Raw genomic sequence first — 23,843 nt, 5'->3', positions numbered from 1 at the left:
TTCGTATGTCAAATCAAAAGCAAGTCAGGTCTTACCCAGCACTCCGAATAAATGTGTGCTTTGCCTCCTGAAATAGCAAGCTCTTCCCCCCCCCCCCAGTTGCAGTTGGCTTGTATCTTGCTGCTGCTCTGCATGCTTTTCTGCTATTTTTATTTTCATTTGGGAAAAATGTTCAAACGTTATATAGGTATAAGTCTAACAGTCTTCGAGCCTTCATTTCTCTACCATTGATCTATTCATTGATTTATCCCAATGATAAATTTTTCTGTATCTGAAACAGCGTTTTTAGTATTGTAGAAATTTTCATCCTTACTAACTTTATTTTTTTTTAAGTTTTTATTTGAGTTTCTGTTAGTTAATATACAGTGTAATATTAGTTTCAGGCACACAATGTAGTGATTCAACACTTCCATACAACACCCAGTGCTCATCACAAGTACACTCCTTAATCCCCATCACTTATGTCACCCATCCCCCACCCACCTCCCTCTGGTAACCATTAGTTTGTTCTCTACAGTTAAAAGTCTGTTTCTTGGTTTTTCTCTCTCTCTTTTTTCCCCCTTTGCTTGTTTGTTTTGTTTCTTAAACTCCACATATGAATGAAATCATGCGGTATTTGTCTTCTCTGACTGACTTATTTTGCTTAGCATAATACTCTTGAGCTCTAGCCACCATATTTATTAACTTTATATATTAGTTTTTGGAGGTAAATGTGTTCAAAATGTCAAAGGACTTTAAATAGCATTTGTTTAAAATGGTTTTTAAAAATGTTGTGAAGGCTCTACAGCAGCTAAAGGCTTCCAGAGATTTTGAATGGAACTCATGACCACTCACAGCTTCTATTATTGTCCAGTGATGGAAGCAAAGTACGTAAACCAGCTAGACTGAGGGTACAGAAGGAAAACTACGTGCTTGGTTTCTACCCTTGAGGATCACAGTGTCCTCACCAGAAGCCTGCCCCTTTTTGGATGCATCCATGCCTGATCTCCCTCTCTCGGCGAACCACACACCTGCTCTGGTCTACTTGGCCTAGCTTCCTCATTCTTCCTTACTTTGCCCCCCTCCCCCGCCCACCCCACCCCCACCCCCACCTCCAGCCAGCGCCTCCTTCTTCTAATCTTTTACTTTGGCCTAGTTTGACACCATGGCCACTCTGAGACACAACAGACACCCACAGCATCACCAGGCCACTTTCCAGCCACTCCTGCAAGCCCTAGAAGAAACTAGCCCAGTGTGACAGTACACAGTAACTCCGAAACAGTTTCATTTCTTAGGACCCTTAATCAGATTCCAAAAATATGAATAATCAAAGCATTACTCAAAAAAATAGGTTTAGTTGTTACAACATATATAAGTATGCCTTCTTAGAGCATCTTAATGGGTCAGTTTAACGGAGAATGGCTTTTAGTCATTTGGGGAAATTCCTTATTCCGTATGAAGTATATGCTTATTAAAACATACTATTTGTTCAAGCAACAAAAGCAAAGAACAGCTTTGAAGCATTAATAATTTTTTTCCAGTATTTCTCTTAATTTCTCTCTCATTAGCCCTGGCTTTTATTTCATTGTTCTCTTTCAACTTTCTGTGTGAACCGTATGTGACACCTGCCATGGAAGGAACATCTGGCAGAGCAGCTGTGTAAAGAGCCATTGCCAGCTGGTCATCACGATGCCGTCATTCAGAGCCACACTGCCCACCAGAGATAGAGTGCAAGCCAGATAGGTCATCGTATGTCCTTATTAGCCATGTTTTTAAAAAGGAAAAATAAATAGGTGAAATTAACTTTAATAACATTTTATTGACCCCATGTATTTCAAACATTATCATCTTACCATGCACACTGTCTCCTTAAAATAAATAAATAAAATATTTTTTTAATTCTAAAAATATAAAATGTATCATTTTGACACATATTCAATATAAAAATTTTAATGAGATATTTTATATTCCTTTTTTCTTCTAAGTCTTTGAAATCAGCATGTATTTTACACTTTTGGAACATCTCAGTTTGGACGTGCCATATTTCAAGTGCCATGTGATTTGGAGTCTGTTCATTATCAGTATATCCTGAATTTCTCTTGAGATTAGCTTTTGCCATTTTTGGCATATATGCAGTCCAAGAGAACAACCCATCTGGATTTCAGTTTTCCTGCTAGTTGCTTAAATTTAGCATTCTGCTAGATAGCTGGAATTTTCCATCTGATGGCTAACTTCAAATAACAGAAAATACAGTAACACTGTATGTAACTACAGGGCCAAAATGAATACATCACTTTTGCCTTCAGTAAAACTTGAGTATTTTTCCTCAAATTTTTGTTTTATCTGCATCTGTGAAATGATACTGCCTAGCTCTCATCTGTGGGTGTCTGGAGATCTGGGCCTCACTCTACTATAATTCTTTGTGCTCTTTAATGACCTTGCTGTTATGTATTAAGGGGAAGTTGCATTTGAAACAAGGTGAAGAAGAGATTCTAGAGCTGGGGAACAAACTGTAGTAAATATGTGATTTTTTTTTCAGCACTTTTTTTTGACATATTGAAGAAATTGCCCATATAAATTTCAAGTTTCATGGTATGAAGAGTTAAACATTTAGCCAGTAAATACAGTACTTCACAGTCTTACATCTTGAGTGCTCTTGGAAGACTCTCAAACATTATTGTTTCATGTAGATAAATTTCATTGTTCTGGAATAGCCCTTTACTTCACCATCTGTACCTATTAATTTCTTCCTAAGGCACATATTTTTGAGAGAGCACCAGGAGATAAATCCTGTATTATATCAAATGTTACCTTCTGAGACCTCCTAAAACTGTAAAGTAGTTCTGAAACCCCGGCACCCATCCTACTGTTATTATCCGCTTCATATTAACATTTTCTAAAACTTGTGTGTCCCAGAGTAGCTAGCTCCATCACTCTCTGTCGAGTATCCACTAAGGCGGACTGGAAAGAAAGGTCAGAGTAGTCTGGTTAATTCTTTAGGATATTATAAGATTTTACCCAACATATAGTGGTTTTGTGGTCTTCCCAGATCTACATTGTGGTTTATTATGTTTTTATTTTCTGGTCAGACTATCCCTTTAGACCATTTATTTCATATAGAAAATATCAGATGTGTTTAGAGAGCCAACACAGGTAATTAGAATTTCTAATCTGTTTCTTTTGTATAGTGAGAGCTATACTCAGATAAAGGAAGTGTGTAGTTGACTTACAGGCAAAAGCTGCATTTCTAGAAATGAATATATAACAAAGGAAATATGTATGTATGAAATATGTAATATGAGAAATACATAAATTCCTTGTTATAAATTCCTGTAACTTCCTAAGTTAGAAAATGCGAAGTATTAAATACAAATGCAGTTAAAGCCCATAAACGAGACCTCAGTTTCAGCACTCAGACTGAAACTTGGAGCCCTAAGGAGTGAGTCCAGCATTGCCGGTGCATGAGACATGAGTTGGTTTAGAGTTCTTTTCCTTCTGACAGTGAATGCTAGTATCATCGGGAGTCCACAAATACAGAAAAGCACAAATAACCAATAGATAACTGTGTATTTTTTTCTTGCAGATGAATCTCTTGGTATCTTTTAATGTGCTTACTATTAGAATTCTTTATAGCAAGTTTAATGAACCAGAATTACTACCAATCGACTGACTACTGTAATTTCCTTATCAGGTCGCAATCTCTCTCGCCCTATACCACATGGCTATCTACTATTTCGGACACAGATGCACTGCTAGCTGAGTGGGGCAAAGGTGGTGTTGTTACTGTAGATATGGGAGGTCGCATCAGGCTCTGGGAAACTGGACTTGAGCATCTGCAGCGATCACTAATGGAATGGAGAAACATGATTGGACAAGAAGGTGACAGACATATGCAGGTACCGCTCAAATTACCTTCCCTCTTAAAGGTGCATATTCAGGTATAAATTTAGTTCCATGTGCCACAGTCGTGGAAACTTCTGGCCCCAAAACTTAAATATCATTGTTTAAATAGCTAAAATAATTTCTCATAATAGAAAAAAAAAATCTATCCGTCTAGAGAGTGAAAAAGTTAAAATGTGCCCATTTTTTGGTCAGTGCTTATATATGCAGGTCCCTCACATCACAACATGAGAACACAATCAGCTTTCGTTGTCTAACCTCCAGCATTAATCAGTTTCTAGCACTGCCTTTACATCTGTTCTGACTTTCACTGCCATTGTCCGCAGCATCTCTACATGCTACCAAGGAAGCAGAGATACTGATATAAAATGCAGCCCGTTACCGTGGGGCCAAGACCTGTAGCCTAGAGAAGATAAGTAAATGACACACCCAGTAGAGATGCATCTGTCCCAACTTTCTTATGTCCCAATCATGCAGACTTAACAGTGGTGAGAAGTAGACGCAACCCTGCATGGAAAGAAACATGGAAACAGGGCACCAAAGTGAGAGGACACTCTAGAAATGACTCGGTCCCCAGCTAATCTAATCTAGCTGCTGTCTGGAACTCCCATGAACAATGAGGAAATCTGTGTGCCCATAAACACTGAAGCATATCAGAAAAGGATTTATTTGTAATTGATTTTTTTTAATCTTCAGAAGAAAACTTCGCTGTTTACATTTCATTTTTATCCAGCAAGGTAGGAAAGAAAAGTAGGTTCCTGCCGGCTGTGTTGCTCTGTAAAGAGCCAATTCACAAGATAAAAAATTTCCACAAACTATTCCATTGATACCTGATTAATAATTACTCTTTTATGTGGTTATTTTTGTGATTTCCCTTAAAGGAGAAATGTTTAGATGTGTGAATGAATAATCCATATTAGATTCTTGAAAGTTTATAGGAACATTTTGAAGATTGCAAACCAACGTAGGCAAGCAACCTCAACTTCTTTTGAAAGGGTATGAATGTATTAATTTAATTAAGCTAAAACAAATACATTGCTCTAAAATAAACAGGTCATTCAGAGCCGTGAATCTGTCATAGCAACAGACCGAATGTTGGTCACTGTCCATAACGATAATTGGAAAATTAATTAACTATGCTTCTGCTTCTCTTATTATTCTAAACATTAGTTTCTTCTCCTTGTGAATTAAGCTCCTCTTTTCATTAGAGTGATTGAGGCCTAAGAGTAAATACTATTGTATTTGTATTTCTTATATTCTATTTCAATTTCTTATATGTCATAGAGATGAAAGGTCATATTTTTCCAATGGTCAAGATTGTGGCCTAAATTAAGTTTCTTCCAAAATAGAATTTTAAAAAGGAATTTTACTCATGATTTTCATAACTGGTCTTGACTGCTACAAAAGTTAACCCCTATTTTTGTTTTAGCCATATGCTCTTCTCTTCCCACTGACTTCCCCAACTCTGGTGTTCGTCTTCCTATTCCCAGCTTAGCATACTGATTGATACACAGTAGGCAATTAATATGTTTGTGTATGCTCGCACTCACATATACTAAATTGCACTGGCCATTGAAGCTATTTGATAAAAAATGGAGTTGTTCTTCTGAACTGTCACAAATAATTCATTTGTTTTTATTGTAACCAAATAAGTTTTTATTGAATGAATATCTATAGTTAATAAGTTAGAAATGAACAGAAATATATTATCTAACATCCCAACAATAATCAAAATACTTGGCTACAGTTTACAAGGCAACATCTGGTCCTTCCCAGACCAAACATTTTCCAGGAAATGTATAACTTTATGTCTCCAGTTCAGAGTTCAGCTGTAGCAGAAATAAGACTTACTCAGAAATAGGGGCGCCTGGGTAGGCTCAGTTGTTAAGAATCTGCCTTCGGCTGAGGGCGTGATCCCAGTGTTCTGGGACCGAGCCCCACATCAGGCTCCTCTGCTGGGAGCCCGCTTCTTCCTCTCCCACTCCCCCTGCTTGTGTTCTCTCTCTCACTGGCTGTCTCTCTCTCTGTCAAATAAATAAATAAAATCTTAAAAAAAAAAAAGACTCAGAAATAAAGTTACACATTTGAGAATTGGATGTTAGTTTCATATAGAAACTTAGAATAGATGTTATCCGACCTTCTCCTTCCATTCCTGATGTTCCTAAATCCATTTTGGTTGATACTGGAATATATATTTATATGCATACTCAAACCGAGAAACAAACTGAGTGTGCGTCTTTATGTCTAAACAGACAGGATTAATTATCCAAATGGCCTGCCATTGTTTTAGTTTTTGGTCGTATCTCTTCTCTTCTCTCTGCTTGCTAAATAATGAGACAGTATATTTAATTGCTCTTCTTTAGACCAGTTCCTGTTATTATTTACAAGCAGTTTACCCAACCATATCCAAATAGGAATCATTATGGAGCGATGGTAGTAACGAGCAAAAACGTGTCTTTACGGTTCCTGTACCACGTGATCCCTCAAGCTGTTCCTCATTTATGGGCCCTTTATTCGGCATTTGTCTACTCCTGGTTGTGGAGCTTGAAAAATGCCTTTCTTAGAAATATTGAGGGAAGAGAGTGTGTTCTTGGGACCATCCTTGTCGCTGGCTAAATGCCAGCTGCTTTCCCTGTTCCTGGCAGAGTAACCCGATCTCCATCTAGTGGCGAAATGCACTTATTTTACATCACGGAAATTTAAAAGGCCTGCGCTGCACCTCAGGCATTTGAGGCTGCCCCGGGCCTGCTGTCCTGGGGGGTGTACACACACCTGTTCTCTGCGGTTCCTGTTGGTCAGGAGACGCTCCTTAAGGTCAGCAGAGAAGGCAGGCAAACCACCTGCCAAGCCCTGCCCCGCTTATCGACTCACCTTTTTTCCTGATTCTTCTGCATGGTAGCAGAACTGTTGATGTTTAGATATACCTCAGTTACACGCTTCATCACTGTCCTTTATATCTTGCTACATTTCAGCCTTCTAGAGTTATTAGTTCTGTAGCCATTGTTGCTTTGAATTTTTATTTTTGCCTAATGAATTAATTGATAGTTTTCTTTCATGAATACAGTTTGCAAGAGAGTATTTATTGAGCTCTGCATATAAAATGTGCTCATTAATTTCACATGCTTTGATTGGAAACATGTGTTTTTCTTACAGCAAATAGCTGTAACAACAAACACAAAGTATCAGTGTAACTGTTGTTCTAAAAGCCCATGATTAAGAATTCATATTTATGGGGTGCCTGGGTGGCGCAGTTGTTGGGTGTCTGCCTTTGTCTCAGGGCGTGATCCTGGCGTTGTGGGATCGAGCCCCACATCGGGCTCCTGTGCTAGGAGCCTGCTTCTTCCTCTCCCGCTCCCCCTGCTTGTGTTCCCTCTCTCGCTGGCTGTCTCTGTCAAATAAATAAAACAAAAAATCTTTAAAAAAAAAAAAAAAGAATTCATACTTATGGGGCGCTCAGGTGGCTCAGTCTGTTAAGCATCTGCCTTTGGCTCAGGTCACGATCTCAGGGTCCTGGGATCCAGCCCTGCATTGGACTCCCTGCTCAGCCCCCTCTGCTCCTCCCCCATCAGAGTGCTCGCTCACTCTCAAATAAATAAATAAAATCTTAAAAAAAAAAAAAAAAAAAGAATTCCTATTCATTACTTTTAGACTCCATATTTTCAGAAGCGTGTGTTAATTATAAGTCAGAATTTTTCTGACCATACTTCATAGGGTTCTTTATTTATACAGTATACTTTTCATATTTTTATTTAGTTACATTTGGATTCATCCCAAAAGGCTGTAAAAGCTACACTACATTTTTCCTCGGAAATGAAAGCATCTTCTCTAAAAAGCTCCTGGTGACTACTCTTGGGGAGCACAAAAGTTAAAAGTTACAGCTTTCAAATGTTATTGTCTAATTACAATAAACTAAGTAGAAAGTAGATCTTCTATATATTACTGGTAGAATCTCTTTGAGGCCTTTGAATAGTACTTTCTTATCTGTATACTTTTAAAATGGATAGAGTCTTTGAAACCCATTGTGGGACTGGAACTTACTCATTCTTACAGTGGAGATAGTACCTGGTACACAGTAGATACATAGAGGCATGAAACAAATACGTAGAAAAGATAACTAATTTATATTAAGCACCATTAATTCTTTCCCCCTTTTAAAGATGATATTCTAGGAATATGAGTAAAGGTAGATTGCTGTACTTTGGTAAATAATCCTGGCCATTATTATTTTTTAAAGATTTTATTTATTTGACAGAGAGCGACAGCCAGCAAAAGAGGTAATACAAGCAGGGGGAGTGGGAGAGGAAGAAGCAGGCTAACAACTGCACCACCCAGGCACCCCCTGGCCTTTTCTTTAACTACTAGCTCAACAGTTAGGATTTTTTCTTAAGGTTTCAGTAAGATGGAACGTCCTGCTTCCAGGTTTGGAAACCACTAGATCATTTCATTGGCCCTCTAATAGTACATTCAGTTTTGCAGTATGCAGATTGTTCTCTCCACGTGCTCTGAGGGGGTTTGCAATCCTTCGTTCTTTTTAAGGAGGATAGTTCATAGTTTACTCTTGTACTTCATTCATCACTTTGGCCAGTAACTCTGAAAATACTTAACAGTCTAATTCAGTGGATCATTATTATAGAACAATCCATATTTTATAGGATTGTTATATGTACATATATCTTTGGAAATCTTCCTTGGCCCAAAAGGGTAATGCTTTTTTTTTTTTTTAATTTTTATGATTTCCCACCATATCTCCAAGCAATACGTGAGTAGAGCCGGTTTTCAGCAAGATGGTCTAGCCATTTGCCTATCTGGTAACATTTGAGCAATGCCTCTAATGATTTGCCCATGTTTGTTCTTGTTAGAGAAATTCCCAGCCATAGAAATTCATTTTGAATCTAGATTTTGAATAAGACTTTCAGATTTGAATAAGGTTTCTAATGAAAATGCAAGAAGGCTGGGGGAGTGGAATACCCCGTGATGTGCTGATAGATCAGTTCTTTAGGGAGGGCAGGGCAGGGCGGGGCCATTTATAATGTTTGCCAATTTCCATGGTGTAAATACTCCCTCTATGGTTGGTTTCAAGCTGCCAAAGTTAATAATCTCCTTGCTAAATGTCTGAGAGTTCAGCAGCCATCTCTCACAAAGTGGTACAGTCAGGCTCCAGCATGCCACTGGCTTGATTAAACCTTTAGCTCCCCGAAGAGAATTATCACAGTTACCTATCTGCAAGGTCTTTCAGAAATCAGGCAACAGAAATGTGGTGAGAGAGAAGGCAGCAGAAAAAGGAAAGAAGTACTGAGAACACAGGTAAGATGGTGTCATATTGTCCCTGGGAAGTGCTGAAGCCTGCAGTTGTCGCAGTTATAGATTGGCGATGCTCCTTCTGAACCAGGAATCCAGTCTGAGCAAAGAATGGGAAAGAAGTCTCCATTCAAATAGGATGACACTCATGGGTTCATGAGTACAAGCCTCCTTTTTTACAAACACCATTTCAGAAGGAAATTGCCAGCTGATTTTGACACTCCTCCAGAAGCAGTGCTTCCATTAGATCCCAACTTCATCCGTAATTGCTAAACATAACTAAAATTAAATGAGCAACCACCTCCCTAAGACAAGCAAATCAACAAGCTTGTGACTTTCAGGAAGGCCATGAGTTTTCATGAACCTTTATGCGCATATCCAACAAAAATAATAATCCTATAAATTACAACAACTGTGGGCATGATAGTGTCTTAAACTAACACTAAAAACAGAAATATCATCTCTCTTTCTCATTGTAGAAAAGACCTAACCTTAGGGAATTGTCTTTCTTTTTTTTAATAATAATTTTTTATTATATTATGTTAGTCACCATACAGTACATACCTAGTTTTTGATGTAAAGTTCCATGATTCATTACTTGCGTATAACACCCAGTGCACCATGCAATATGTGCCCTCCTTAATACCCATCACCAGCCTATCCCATTCCCCCAACCCCCCTCCCCTCTGAAGCCCTCAGTTTGTTTCCCAGAGTCCATAGTCTCTCATGGTTCATTCCCCCTTCTGTTTACCCCCCCCTTTCTTCTTCCCTTTCTTCTCCTACCAATCTTCCTACTTCTTATGTTCCATAAATGAGTGAAACCATATGACAATTGTCTTTCTCTGCTTGACTTATTTCGCTTAGCATTATCTCCTCCAGTCCCGTCCATGTTGCAGCAAATGTTGAGAAATCGTTCTTTTCGATGGCTAAGTAATATTCCATTGTATATATGGACCACATCTTAATCCAGTCATCTGTTGAAGGGTATCTCGGCTCCTTCTACGATTTAGCTATTGTGGACAATGCTGCTATGAACATTGGGATGCATATGGCCCTTCTCTTCACTCCGTCTGTATCTTTGGGGTAAATACTCAGTAGTGCAATTGCTGGATCATAGGGTAGCTCAATTTTTAACTTTTTAAGGGACTTCCACACTGCTTTCCAAAGTGGCTGTACCAACTTGCATTCCCACCAACAATGTAGGAGGGATCCCCTTTCTCCACATCCTCTCCAACATTTGTTGTTTCCTGCCTTGTCAATTTTTGCCATTCTAACTGGCGTAAGGTGGTATCTCAACATGGTTTTGATTTGAATTTCCCTGATGGCTAATGATTTTGAACACTTTTTCTCAATTGATGCAGAAAAAACATTTGACAAAATACAGCATCCTTTCCTGATTAAAACACTTCAGAGTGTAGGGATAGAGGGTACATTCCTCAATTTTATAAAAACCATCCATGAAAAGCCTACAGCAAATATCATTCTTAACGGGGAAAAGCTGGAAGCCTTTCCCTTAAGATCAGGAACATGACAAGGATGCCCACTCTCGCCATTATTATTCAACATAGTACTAGAAGTCCTTGCAACAGCAGTCAGACAACGAAAAGGGATAAAAGGTATCCAAATCGGCAAAGAAGTCAAACTGTCTCTCTTCGCAGATGACATGATACTCTCTATGGAAAACCCAAAAGACTGCACCCCCAAACTACTAGAAGTTATAGAGCAATTCAGTAATGTGTTGGGATACAAAATCAATGCTCAGAAATCAGTTGCATTTCTATACACGAACAATGAGACTGAAGAAAGAGAAATTAGGGAATCCATCCCATTTACAATAGCACCAAAACTCATACATTATCTCGGAATTAACTTTACCAGAGACATAGAGGATCTATGTTCTAGAAACTACAAATCACTCTTGAAAGACATTGAAGAAGACACAAAAAGATGGAAAAATATTCCATGCTCATGGATCGGAAGAATTAACATAGTTAAAATGTCTATGCTACCCAGAGCAATCTACACTTTCAGTGCCATCCCGATCAAAATACCAATGACATTTTTCAAAGAAATGGAACAAACAGTCCTTAAATTTGTGTGGAACCAGAAAAGGCCCTGAATCGCCAAGGAATTGTTGAAAAAGAAAAACAAAGCTGGGGGCATCACGTTGCCAGATTTCAAGCTATACTACAAAGCTGTGATCACAAAGACAGCATGGTACTGGCACAAAAACAGACACATAGACCAATGGAACAGAATAGAGAACCCAGAAATGGACCCTCGACTCTTTGGGCAACTAATCTTTGACAAAGCAGGAAAAAACATCCAGTGGAAAAAAGACAGTCTCTTCAATAAATGTTGCTGGGAAAATTGGACAGCTACGTGCAAAAGAATGAACTTGACCACTCTCTCGCACCATACACAAAGATAAACTCCAAATGGATGAAAGACCTCGATGTGAGACAGGAATCCATCAAAATCGTAGAGGAAAACATAAGCAGCAACCCCTTTGACATCGGCCACAGCAACTTTTATCATGACACATCTCCAAAGGCAAGAGAAACAAAAGAAAAAATGAACTTGTGGGACTTCATCAAGATAAAAAGCTTCTGCACAGCCAAGCAAACAGTCAAAAAAACTAAGAGGCAGCCCACAGAATGGGAGAAGATATTTGCAAATGACACTACAGATAAAAGATTTACAAAGAACTTCTCAAACTCAATACACGTGAAACAAACAAATCATAAAATGGGCAGAAGATATGAACAGACACTTTTCCAATGAAGACATACAAATGGCTAACAGACACCGGGAATTGCCTTTCAAATCATCAGCACCAGAAGTATTTTAGCTCTTTTCTTTCATGACAGACCTTAAGATCATTATTCTGTATGTTACTATATCCCCAGTGCGTATTACTTAACAATATGATCAGCAAGTAAAGAAGTAATCTTAGCAATATTTAAAGTATAAAAGGAAAATAAATTAATTATGTAATATATGAGTTATAAATTGAGATGTCGAATGCAATGAATATGTTGACAAGCAATGGCTCTAGAATGTTTATGATTCTGAGTTCATTATGTATATTGTTCTGTATAATCGCATCACAATGGCTATAGAAATAAAACCTTGCTGTTACATTTATAAATAAAATTTTAATTTTATTCATAAGCAGTACAGCCTATTGGCTCTACTTTCCTGTTATAATATAAAGACAATACCACTGTACTTTACAAAGTTGTTTTAAGAATGAAATGCATTAGTACCTAGCACCAAAGTACTCATAAACAAATAAAAATTAGAAACTTAGAATTTAGGTAATATTGGGCCATAGAATTCTTTAATGCTTATATGGAAACAAAGCCAAATTAAAAAGAGGTTTTTGTGTTCCCAAACACCTAATATTAAATTATGACCCAATGAGTTACATAATTCATCATCTATCTTAGTGTTATAAGATGTGAGGTTTGTTTATAATCCTGTTTAGGAAAAGTTTTGTCGGGCCCAAAAAAGGAATTTAAAAAATGGTCTGTGCCGAAACCTGTCAGCTTGAAGAAAAGCAGGAAATCAATGATAGGACTATTGTCAGCAGCGGATTATAGTGTTTAACCTTATTCAAAAGACAAATTAGAACAGGACCGAAAAACACACAGCAAAATATACATCATCTTTAGCCTGAGTCCTGAGAGCAGTAAAAAGAGCAAGTCAAATTTGAAGCTGTCTTTCTTAGTTTTTCCATATGCAGTACTCTTTTGTCTCTCCTTACAACATTCTAAAAATGTCTCTTTTTATTTTCTATTTGCTCGCAAGGTCAAGCCACAGGCACCATCTCTAACCTCTCTTCTTTGAAGAATTCCAACCATTCTTTCATTTATTTAATTAACATTTGCTAAGCACCCGGAATTGCTAGGAGAAAGAAAGAAATCAGATACAGGTACTGACCCAGGGAACTTACAGTCACGTAGAGCTATAACCAAATAAATTGAAGTGCAGTGTGGTAAATAAACTGACAGGAACATGATTAAAGCCTCCAAAGACAGCACAGAAAAACTTGACTCTTATCTTTGGAAGGAGTTCCAAGATGAAATAATCCCTGAACCCAGTTTCTGAGGAAGAGGGTAGGGACTCCTGATAAATCAAATGCATGTGATTAGTTTTTGTCTCTTGCCAAAATCCCAGTAAAAGAACAATAAAGGATAAAAAAAAAAAAAAGTACAAACCCACATGGACAAAGAGAACTAGAGACGCAGCAACACTTTGGAGGATGGAAAATAAATGGGTGGGTGGTAAACTGAGTTGTCAGCTGGAGAGAGCTAAAACCCGTTCCTCCGGGAGGGGAAGCCTGTAAGAGCAAGATGCTGTACTGTGCAGAAGCCCGCGAAGCATGAGGACATCCGCACTTGTAGACACCATGTACCTCTGAAGGTTAGAGCATGCAGGTGGCCCTGAAAGTTGGAAGATTAATTGAAAGTCTCTATTGAGACCATTTAGATATCCCGATTTTCTCCTTCATCTTATGCGCTTGGGCCACCGGCTCTTCTCTAGGCTGTTCAGAAACAGGAGCTGTAATGGAGATTTATACAATTTAGGACAAGAGTAAGACCATATAGAAAACAAGAAGATAAAGTGAAAGTCTGCTTTTCTTATTTAGATCCCATGAAGGTGGCATCCACATTATACACTTGGAGCAGAAGAGTAGAAAAATCCTTTCTGGAAACTGACATGTCCAAGAGAAAAGCCTTTCTGATGCTAATATTTGGAAGTTTCTCCCTAGTAACCTTACAAGAAGACCCACTTATTGTCAAGACCTACCTTTATGCAAAGATGTTTTCAGCCCCCTTATTCTTAAATATTAATGGATAGCCTCTTAAACAAAAAAAAAAAAGGAAATCAAAACAAATCAACAGAAAATAGAGATGATGCAGAAAGAAGAACCTTTCACAGAGTGACAATTGATATTCTCAGAGAACTAAGAGAAAATATGATACTCATAAAACAAAAAGGTGATGCTATTTTAACATAGGAACTTTCAAAGAACAGGAAAGATGTCTTGGAAATTGAGCATTGAGTCATGTATAGAAGAGTTCGATCACTATATTGTATACCTGAAACTAATATAACACTGCATGTTAACTATAGTGGAATTAAATAACCAACCAGCCAACCAACCAACCAACCAACCAACCAAACAATGCTATATGGAGGGGAAAAAAAGTAGTATCAAAAATTCTGTAGAAGGGGTTGGACATTCATTTGCTAGTTGTCTCCTGTTTCTATAACACATTTAAAAGTTGAAAAGTTAAAAGACACAAGGCCCAGTAGGGAGTTAAGATGATTTTCTAGAACGAGTTTCATGTGAACCTCTGTAAGACTTGCTGACAGGAAGACAGAGGTAGGAAAATGGGTCTTCTCCCATGGACTTCTGCTCACTTTGCAGGCAGAGCACAGCCGCTGTATTTCCCCCACGATCTATAACCTAATGACAGGGCCATCAATATTCTCTGCTTCCATCAGAAAACTGCTAAAAGCATTGGATCCCCTAGGGAAATGTGCAGTATTTCTGGAGCGGGAGTGTGAAGCTTACAAGCTATAGGGCAGAGCAGAAAATTGGCCAGGGCCCAAAAGCCAGAGGAACTAGACTAGCTGGTCTGTCCCAGAGGAAGCTGGCATTTTATTCACTTAGAAGTTGCCTTGCTTTTCCAAACAGCTGTGTTCTCATGATTTTATTTAACCAGTCAAGGATCAGTCTTAGCTATGTTTGTGTACCCACACACACACAAAAAAAAAAAAAACCTGTCACTGCATTTTTTAAATTAATTGATTTATCAGTAATTGTCTGCATATAACAGTGAAAACTTTTAAGTACAATCTCAGTATGTACTAATGAATGGCAACTCCAGCAACAAATTTCAAGCAACAATTGATACCTGTAGATCCAAATATAATTACATATTTGCCATCATAAATACTTTCTTTGGTGAGGAAAAAGTTTTCCTGTCATGTCATTATATCTATAATCTAATGGTTCTATTAGTTGAATCTCAGTTCCTTAAAAACTCTGTTGGTTCCCCCCAAATCCACCCCATATTTCTAGTTGATTTTTTATATAACAGTGTATATATCTAGACCTGCCTTCACAAAAGTCAACAAACCATAATCTCCTAGGGAGACAGTGGTGATCCTAGCTGTGGAGTTTCCTTGTGGGATGGGCTGGTGGTCATCTATTGAATTATGGAAATTACGGACGAACAATAGATACTTGAGTCCCTTGGGAACCAGCCATCCAGAATGTTCTTGTGGAGCACTTGCTCTGTACCCACCAACGTAGGACCTGTGGGGAGATGCGGGAATACTGAAATATGGAACATGGTTTTTACCCTCAGGGCATTTATACTATGTAATTCGGCAGGTGAGGCTGATAGGAAACAGCGGCAAGTCGTACAAAACAATTTGTGGTTCAGTGTAAATTGGGGAGTTTGGGCCCAGTGCCATAGTAGTTCAGAAGAGAAGTAGGTATGCAGACAAAATTTATAAGGGAAGGAGGTGGGGCTTGGGCTGAACTTTTATTTTATTTTATTTTATTTTATTTTATTTTATTTTATTTTATTTTATTCTGTCTTTAGATAGTTCAAAAAGAGAGTTCAGAGCTTTCCAGGCATTCCAAAAATCATGACCACAGGCATAGATACAAATGAGCACTGTGTGTTTCCTTAATAAGAGGATGAGCTGTGCCATAGGCTTGGATCACGACAAATCTGGGAGTGACCTGGTGCAGATACCAGAGGAACAGTAAGCAAATGCCACAGCCAGTGTGATGCAAGCCCAGCGGGCAAATCCAGGTTGAACCCCAACTATCCCAAAGAGACAGTTGGAGGGTATACCAAAGCAGGAGTGGGAGTAAGAGCTGGGTCTGCGACCACCAGATGTGCTCAGGCTGGGGGATTTCAGAAGACGGCGTGATTTCGCTTCGGCTCTGTCTTGCTGGCACAGGACATTTTTAAAGGTAGTTGAAAGGATGTTAGTCTGTTTAGGCATATCTGTAGCAAATTGTAAGACAAATTTAAGTAAAAGCAAGGGGTATCTTTGGGGGAGCAATCAGGAGTCACTTGAATAGGAGAAACTAGACTGCATGAAGGTCCAATGAGGCTTGTAGGTTCCCTGTGCCTAGGAGCTGCTGAAGGTCATTGAATAGGAAAAATAGAATAATGAGGGCTGTATTAGGAAGATGGACCTGGGAGTGATGTGCAGTTTGGAAAGAACCCCAGGTGAACTAGGGCAGCTAGTTGAGTTGGTGGAGAAGGTCTGAGTGCGGGACATGGAGGCAGACATTATGTGTCTAGTTTGGATATCTGGCAATATGGCAGCTCACTGTAGGCACCAGGAGAGTTGGAGAGGAGATAGGAGTCAGGCATTTTGAGTATGCTGAGTCTGAGGTAACGGTGAGATACCTCACTGACCGTGTACAGTTGGTAATTAGAGATACATCACTGGACTAGAGATTCAAGCTAGCGAGAGTTGTAACAATTAGCATTGAGGTTTTAGTTGAAACCATGAAAATGGTTAGATGCTAAGGAGAATAGAGAGGAAATGATCAGGACAACTGAGCTTTGTTTTTAGAAAAACCTACTGATATTTCCAAAAGCATATTCTCAGAACCCTCTTTAATAAGGAATTCATGTTCAAGCTGTTGGAAGACACTATAATTCAGCAGCCTCTTAGAGATGAAATTAGAATTAGTAAATATCTGGCTTTGAAAAGTCCCAGTAAAGAAACCTGTTTAATTTGTTTAACCCAGTAGTCCCCAAATCTATTCATATTCTTTTGAATACCTCAGCAAGTGGCCAGTCTTTAAAGATTTGTTTGTTTATTTATTTATTTATTTAAGAGAGCGAGAGTATGCAAGTTGGGGGTTGGCAGAGGGAGAGGGACACTCCGCACTGAGTGCTGAGCCCTATGCAGGGCCCATCCCACAACCCCAAGATCATGACCTGAGCCAAAATCAAGAGTTGGGTGCTCGGCCAGCTGAGCCACCCAGGCGCCCTGATTGTCAGTCTTTATATTCCTGGTTTTCCTCACTCCAGTTCACCATTGACTTTGTGTAGCAGATCTCGTAGGACAAGACCTTTATGCTAATTCTGAACCTGCCTCAGGTCAGGCTACAGCCACGTTGCATGGCATTTTTGACTTCAGAGAATAGATCTGGAATGCTAGGGTTGACAGTTAAAAGAATAATTTATTCCTGTATCTTTGAAGAGGGGACCTATTATTTCTTGTGATTCCAGATTTATTATGGGAAAAGTATAAAAAATGAGCATACATAGAGCATTAAAAGTGATAAAAATTCAGCTCACATTAAACATAAACTATAAAAGGGAATTTATTGGTTCATGTGACCTAGTCTCTCTCCTCTTGGCTCTGCTTTTTCCTGGAGTGGCTTCATTCTCACAAAGCCTTTCTCCGTCTGGTGGCAAAGATAGCCCTGCTAGTGCTAGGCAATACATGGTTCTCATAGCTGACAATCCCAGCAAAAGGGGCACGTCTCTGCCAGTAATTTCAGCAGGAGTCTTGAGGGGTACTCCAATAGGCCTGTGAAGTCACTTGCCTATCCCAAACCAATCACTGTGACCAAATGGATGGGACATAGGTCATGTCTTCACTCCTGAAGTTTGGGATGAGTGAGGATGCTATCGGTCCCATCCGAACCACAAAATTAGGAATTAAGAATAAGGGAAATACTCCAAAAGAAGTACCGAATAAACAAAAAAACATGACCATGTGATTTTTTTTTTTTTTGGTAGTTTTAACAGCTAAAGCCACTCCCTTGCAAGTGACAACTAATGACCTTTCTAGGCTAGGGCTTCCAGAAGGCTAGAACTATTGTCAGACTTATTTTGTTTTGCACTCAGCATGACATTCATGAAACATGAGTCTTAACAAATGCAATATGAAGATAATTGGGCCAATGATTGATCTATAGCATTCATTAATTTCATCTTCCATTTAGTTCCTAGAGCGAATACCTCAGAAATATATGCTTAGTTTTCTAAGCACATGTGGGGCAGAAATAAATACTCTAGTTACAATTGTCTTATGAGACTTTCCAGTTGTGAGGATTCTGGACAAAACTGTCAAGTCTTTTTTGATAGCGCTCTGATGGTATTACCGTGGGTTTTCCTCCCAGCGAAAAAAACTTAGTAATATTGGATCATTTTCATTATTTTTTCTTTCAGATATTTCTGTTTTAAGAAGTGAACACAATGCTGTTAAAGGCCCTACATTTCACATTGCTGGTATGGGTTGAATAATCCTTTCCATTAAGAGCAATGACATCTCTAGAACCCCGGTAGGGAAGTCTAAATGTAACGAGGTTTTGTGCTAGCCAAAGGGGAAAGTGCCACATTTGACTGTGAGTCATTACCTCAACCACTCTGCCATCATATTTACATATATAAGTCATTGCCCAGAAAGAGGAAACCCTGACATAATATCAGAAACAAATTCATGTGTTCTAAATCTGGTTTGAGTTAACCCATAGGACTCCCAACAATATGTAAGGACTGTTTCACAGCAATAAATAGAAGCTATTATTGTTACTATGGTTCTCTTAATACTCAAGTACAATGTTTTTCCCCCACCCTATAGCCCATAATTACTTAGAAGTTTAAAAATTAGGTGCTCGGGTGCCTGGGTGGCTCAGTTGGTGAAGTGTCTGCCTTCAGCTCAGGTCATGATCCCAGAGTCCTGGGATCCAGCACCACATTTGGGCTCCTTGTTCAGTGGGGGGTCTGCTTCTCCCTCTCCCTTTGCCCCTTCCCACTGCTTGTGCTTTCTCTCTCTCTCTCAAATAAATAAATAAAATCTTTTAAAAAATTAGCTGCACATCTCTCTGGTTTGACAATAGGGTAAGTTTCTTGCTGCTCTCAAGATTAAACAGACTTCAAGATTCTGAATATAATTCTTCTCACTCAAGCCCAGCTCAAGAAATATTTAGGTAGGTAGGCAGGTAGATAGGTAGAAAGAATATTTATATTTACTTATTTTTATGCTTATAAATACATATGAGACATATAATTATATATATATATATATATATATATATATATATATATGACCTTTCTAAAGTTGCAATAGAGTATCTTTTACAAAATAAGCCTTGACTCTTCCACTCTGAGTTTTTCACTGTCTTTTCTAAATTTTGGTGAGTTTGAAAAGAGCATATTGTTCACTAAGGACAACTGCTGATAAAAACAATAGAAAGGAAAAACATTCCCTCTCAGAGCCTTAAATCCAAGCCTATTTGTAATTTCTGTCTTCAGGTGTAAACAAATAATTTAATTTTTTATTTTTCCTCACCAAATCTAATTACATTTTAAAACTTTTTATCTTTCTGTCCATATTATATTTTTTCATGAACCACTTGAAAGTAAGCCATACATGATACCCCCCGTTAACCTCTCAATGCTTCAGTGAGTATTTTCTCAAAACAAAAGCACTTTCCTACTTAACCACAACACAGACCTCAAAATCAGGAAGTCGGCAACCAGACATCATCAATGTCTAATCCACAAAATTTATTCAAATTTCACGTGTCCCAGTAGCATCCTTTCCTCTTATTCACAAAGAGGCAGTCCAGGATCACATGTTCTCTTTCAATCCAGAACAGTTTCTCATCTTTCCTTGGCTTTCTTGACCTTAACATTTTTGAAGAGTACAGGCTAATTCTCGTGTAAAAACATCCCTCAACTTGGATGTAGCTAATGTTTTCTCATTTTAGATCCCGTTAATGGGTTTGTGGCAGGGATATCACAGACATGATGCCATGTTTTTCTCAGTATGTCCTATTAGGTGGCACGGTGTTGGTTTGTCCCATTACTGGCGATGTTAACTTCGAACATCTGGTTACGGTGTTATCTCCACTGTGTTTGTCCACTGTGAAGCTAATATTTTTTCCTTTAATGGGCATGTTTTGAGACTATGTAAATCTCTTATTTCTCCTCAGACTTTCATTACTTTTACCACCCATCAGTGATTCTTATTTGAATCAATTATTACTACTATGGTTGCCAAACAGTGATTTTTTTTCCCAATTTCATCAGTCCTCTTACGTGGCATTCTAAGCTAAGGTAGGACCCCCCCCTTCTTCTCCCTTTGTTTTGCCTTAGTATTATCTCATGGATTTCTGTCTTACTTAACAGGTTACAGTCTATTGCCATTCTTATTTATTTTGATATTCAAATTATTCCAGATTTAGCCAGTGGGAACCCCTTCAAGCCATCTCCTTTATTCTTTTGACGTGCCTCAGTCATTTTTCTTTAATTTGTGGCACAAAAAAATAGATCCAGTTACTTTTGTCTCTGATTTTCTGTCCTGGTATAAATGCTGTTTCTTTGGGCAGTTTCTTTGGGTATTGCCTGTTGACTGAGATCAACCCGTCAATAGAAAAGCCGCATTCTGAACTATGTCCATGTAAACAACTCATCCGATCAACCCCCCCTCTTGAATGGATGTCCAGAGCAGCTTGCACATGTGCGTTTGCAGCTCGTCAGCTTCTCTCTGATACGCCCTAGCCCTCTGCTCCTCCTAGTTGAGTTGTACTGACATTTGACAGGAGACGTTGGAGTAGAACCTTCAGGTTGAACTACCTACACATACCAGTTACACTCAGTCCCAGAATGCTCTGTCGTTCATAACTGTATATACTGGAGGAAAACCGACAAAGATGTGAGATAATACAGCCACCATGTATGTTGAATGTTTTTCTTCATTATAACAGAGTTGTGTTGTGAACAAGGCCTAAGAAATCATCCATTATAATCTTTAAGTCTTGTTAAAGATTTGGTCAGAGAGAGATAAATAATTTTTCCTCTGGCCATTGGCCAGGGCTTAAAATATTATTATAGTGACTCTTTGTTATTGTTATTTGACGGTTATCTATCCATCTTGATATCCTTGATCGTTAAGTAGCTTCAGATTTTTCTTATTCATTTGACTGGAATTAGTATTTCTACTGACCACATGAGGGTGTCTGTGAGCTTAGAACAGGAATATTTCAGATAATTTCAACAACTAATAGAACTTCAGTAACTAATAACTGTTGTCATTTCTCTGTATTTGGAAGTTATAATTTAAAAGCGTAATCAGGGTAACCAGAAGACTTGAGTCGATGTTCTCTCCATTTGAAAATCTTTTGTCTATTTAATGAAAGGCTTTTATGAGAAAAATTTAGAACCTTTAATGAAGTGTGCACAGAGGAATTTTCTCAGGTCAAAAATTGGGAGATCCAGATCGTCTTCCTGGTTCCACCGCCCATGTGTGGCTTTAGGCGGTCATGCCATCTCTCTGGGCCTTAATTTCTTGATCTGTAAAATGAGATAGACTGTAAGCTGATCCTTTGGGCCCTTCCTCAAAAGGCAGTAATGAAGATAAGACCTAAAATTAAGATAAACATCAAAGAACTTCTCCATACTAGTGATTCTTTTTTTATTGACGGCTTAGGATGTGCTGGCCGCTATCAGTACATTCTCTCAGATGATCATTACAACTCCATTTTATTGTTTTATTCTGAGGTTGGGTAAAGTCATTCACCCAAGGTCACTCTCCTAAACAATGAACGAAACTGAGATTTCAGCCTAGATCTCTCCAACTCAGAAGGCCATCTTTTTATTCCTCTTCATCACATGGCTTCCGTAGGGCCAAAAGACTAGTTTCGATGGAGATTGTACTCTTAGAGCAGAAAATCATTCCTTCTCTGCCCTGGAGATTAAGTGCTTACAGGTGCTGGATGGGGGACACAGGCCAGGAAGGTCTGAGGTAAACAGGAAGTCATGCCTCCAACTAAGAAGCCTCTACTTAATGTGGAGGCTTAATGTAGAGCTTCATGTTGCCATGTGAGAATGTAGGCTCAATTTGGACATTTTTAAGAGAAGACCAAAGTCCAGATTTTTAAATGAAATTTCATTAATTTGAAAATTTGGCAACAAATTCAGAATTTTTTGTGGGTGAAGGGATGACAGAATACTCTGGGACAAATCTCTCTTTCTTCTCACCAGGAAGGGACTGTGTCAAGAAATGAAGCCCCATTCCCTTACAAGCTTTTTCAAGTAACTTACCTATGTTGGTAAATTCCCTTACTTGCTCTACAAAATTTTCACGTTCTCCTAATGGAATTAAGCAAAATTGTCGAATCACACCACCTGTTTTTGTATGGCCACAAGCTAAGATGGTTTTTAGATTTTTAATGGTTGAAAAAAATCAACCAACAATATCTGGTGACACGTAAAAATAACATGCAATTGAAATTTCACAGTTCTTAAAGTTTGATTGGAATATAGCTACATTCATTCATTGTCTATGGCTGCTTTGCACTACAAGAGCGGAATTGGGCAGTTGCAACGTAGATCATAGCCTCCAAAGCCTAAAATATTTATTACCTGAATTTTTACAGAAAACACTTGCCAACGCCTGGTTTAGAATACAAAAGCCAAAAAAGATGGACAATCTACTTCTGCCTTCTGCCCTATTATATTCCTCCCCTGAAATTTAAAAATGAAATCTGCCTAAATCAGAGGAAAGGAAAAGGAGCAAATAAAGGGAGAAAAATAAACATAAATATCTCAAAATATTATCCAGGCATAAAGAGATAAAAATCATGTTTCTTCTTCCAAAGTTACATGCATACCCTCTAAGAGAAGTCATAGTATATCAATTTTTTTTTTTTTTTAGTTTGTGTGCTGTTTACGTTATAATGAGAAACAGTGTAGCTCTTAACTGTAAGGGGAGAAACCTAATTGGTCCCAGAGTGGTTTTGTTTAATGTGGTTTATGAATGACAGAGCAAAATTCTCTGCTTATAACAAGAATGAGAAGGGTGAAGGTAGAACTCTCTCCACACAGCTTTTCCAAGCACATCTTCATGTCCCGTGCCTTCCCTCACATTGTCCTCCCTGGCTGGAATGCCCACTGCCCACTTGTGTATCTCACCCTTCAAGGCTTAGCACCCCCAGCTGAATTGATCCCGCCTTCCTTGGTGTGCTGTGCCCTGCCCACATGTCATGCTGATGTCAGAACAGCAAGCTCCCCCAAAGCAGAATTCATGTCCCAGTGAGGGATTTTCTTGGGAGCGTCACACAGGGCCAGAGCTCAATAAATTCTTGATGAATCAATGAATCAGTAAATGAATACATAATTAATTGTGTTATTGTATAATAATAAAAGAACCACTGGTGGCAGAATGTCTTCCTTCTGAGATATGAGGCTGAGTGCGTACATAGAACATTCTGGTGTAGCTTCTTGAGCTCTAAAATTCTGTGCTTTGATATGTCTCTTTACTGAAAGTGAATCTGTTTTGACACTGAGAAACATTATAAAGTTGGAAGTCCATTTTGACAAAGAAAATTACCTTTGGTAATTTTAATATGAAAAAAAACAATAACCTTGTAATTAAATACTAACAATACTAAAAAAAATTAACAATACTCAAAATGTTAACCAAAAAACTGATCTACTTAAAATTATTTATCAAAAAACGCAAAGTAAAAGTATCCCACCGGAAATACATATAATATGATTTTCTGCCTGACTAGAACTCATAGGTTGTTCATCTCATACAAGTATGCCTCTGTATTCCCTAGCATTCTGTTATACTATTCTTGAGTAACTGAAGAG

The 23,843-nt window shown here is 38.4% G+C and overlaps 1 protein-coding gene across 1 annotated transcript in view; it reads left to right on the top strand.

Annotated features, from left to right (window-relative positions):
- Positions 1–23,843, top strand: part of VWA8 (von Willebrand factor A domain containing 8) — a 342,760-nt gene that overhangs the window by 247,492 nt on the left and 71,425 nt on the right. The window contains exon 37 of the mRNA XM_045810950.2: positions 3,671–3,875. Within this exon, the coding sequence (XP_045666906.2) occupies positions 3,671–3,875 (205 nt within the window). The remainder of the gene's footprint in view (positions 1–3,670; positions 3,876–23,843) is intronic.

This window comes from Ursus americanus, chromosome 10 (genome assembly GCF_024610735.1).
Source record: "Ursus americanus isolate L20-20 chromosome 10, mUrsAme1.1.p, whole genome shotgun sequence".
In the NCBI taxonomy this organism is placed as follows: domain Eukaryota; kingdom Metazoa; phylum Chordata; class Mammalia; order Carnivora; family Ursidae; genus Ursus; species Ursus americanus.
The sequence above is the reverse complement of the archived record's forward strand: the minus strand, read 5'-3'. Positions and strand labels throughout refer to the sequence as shown.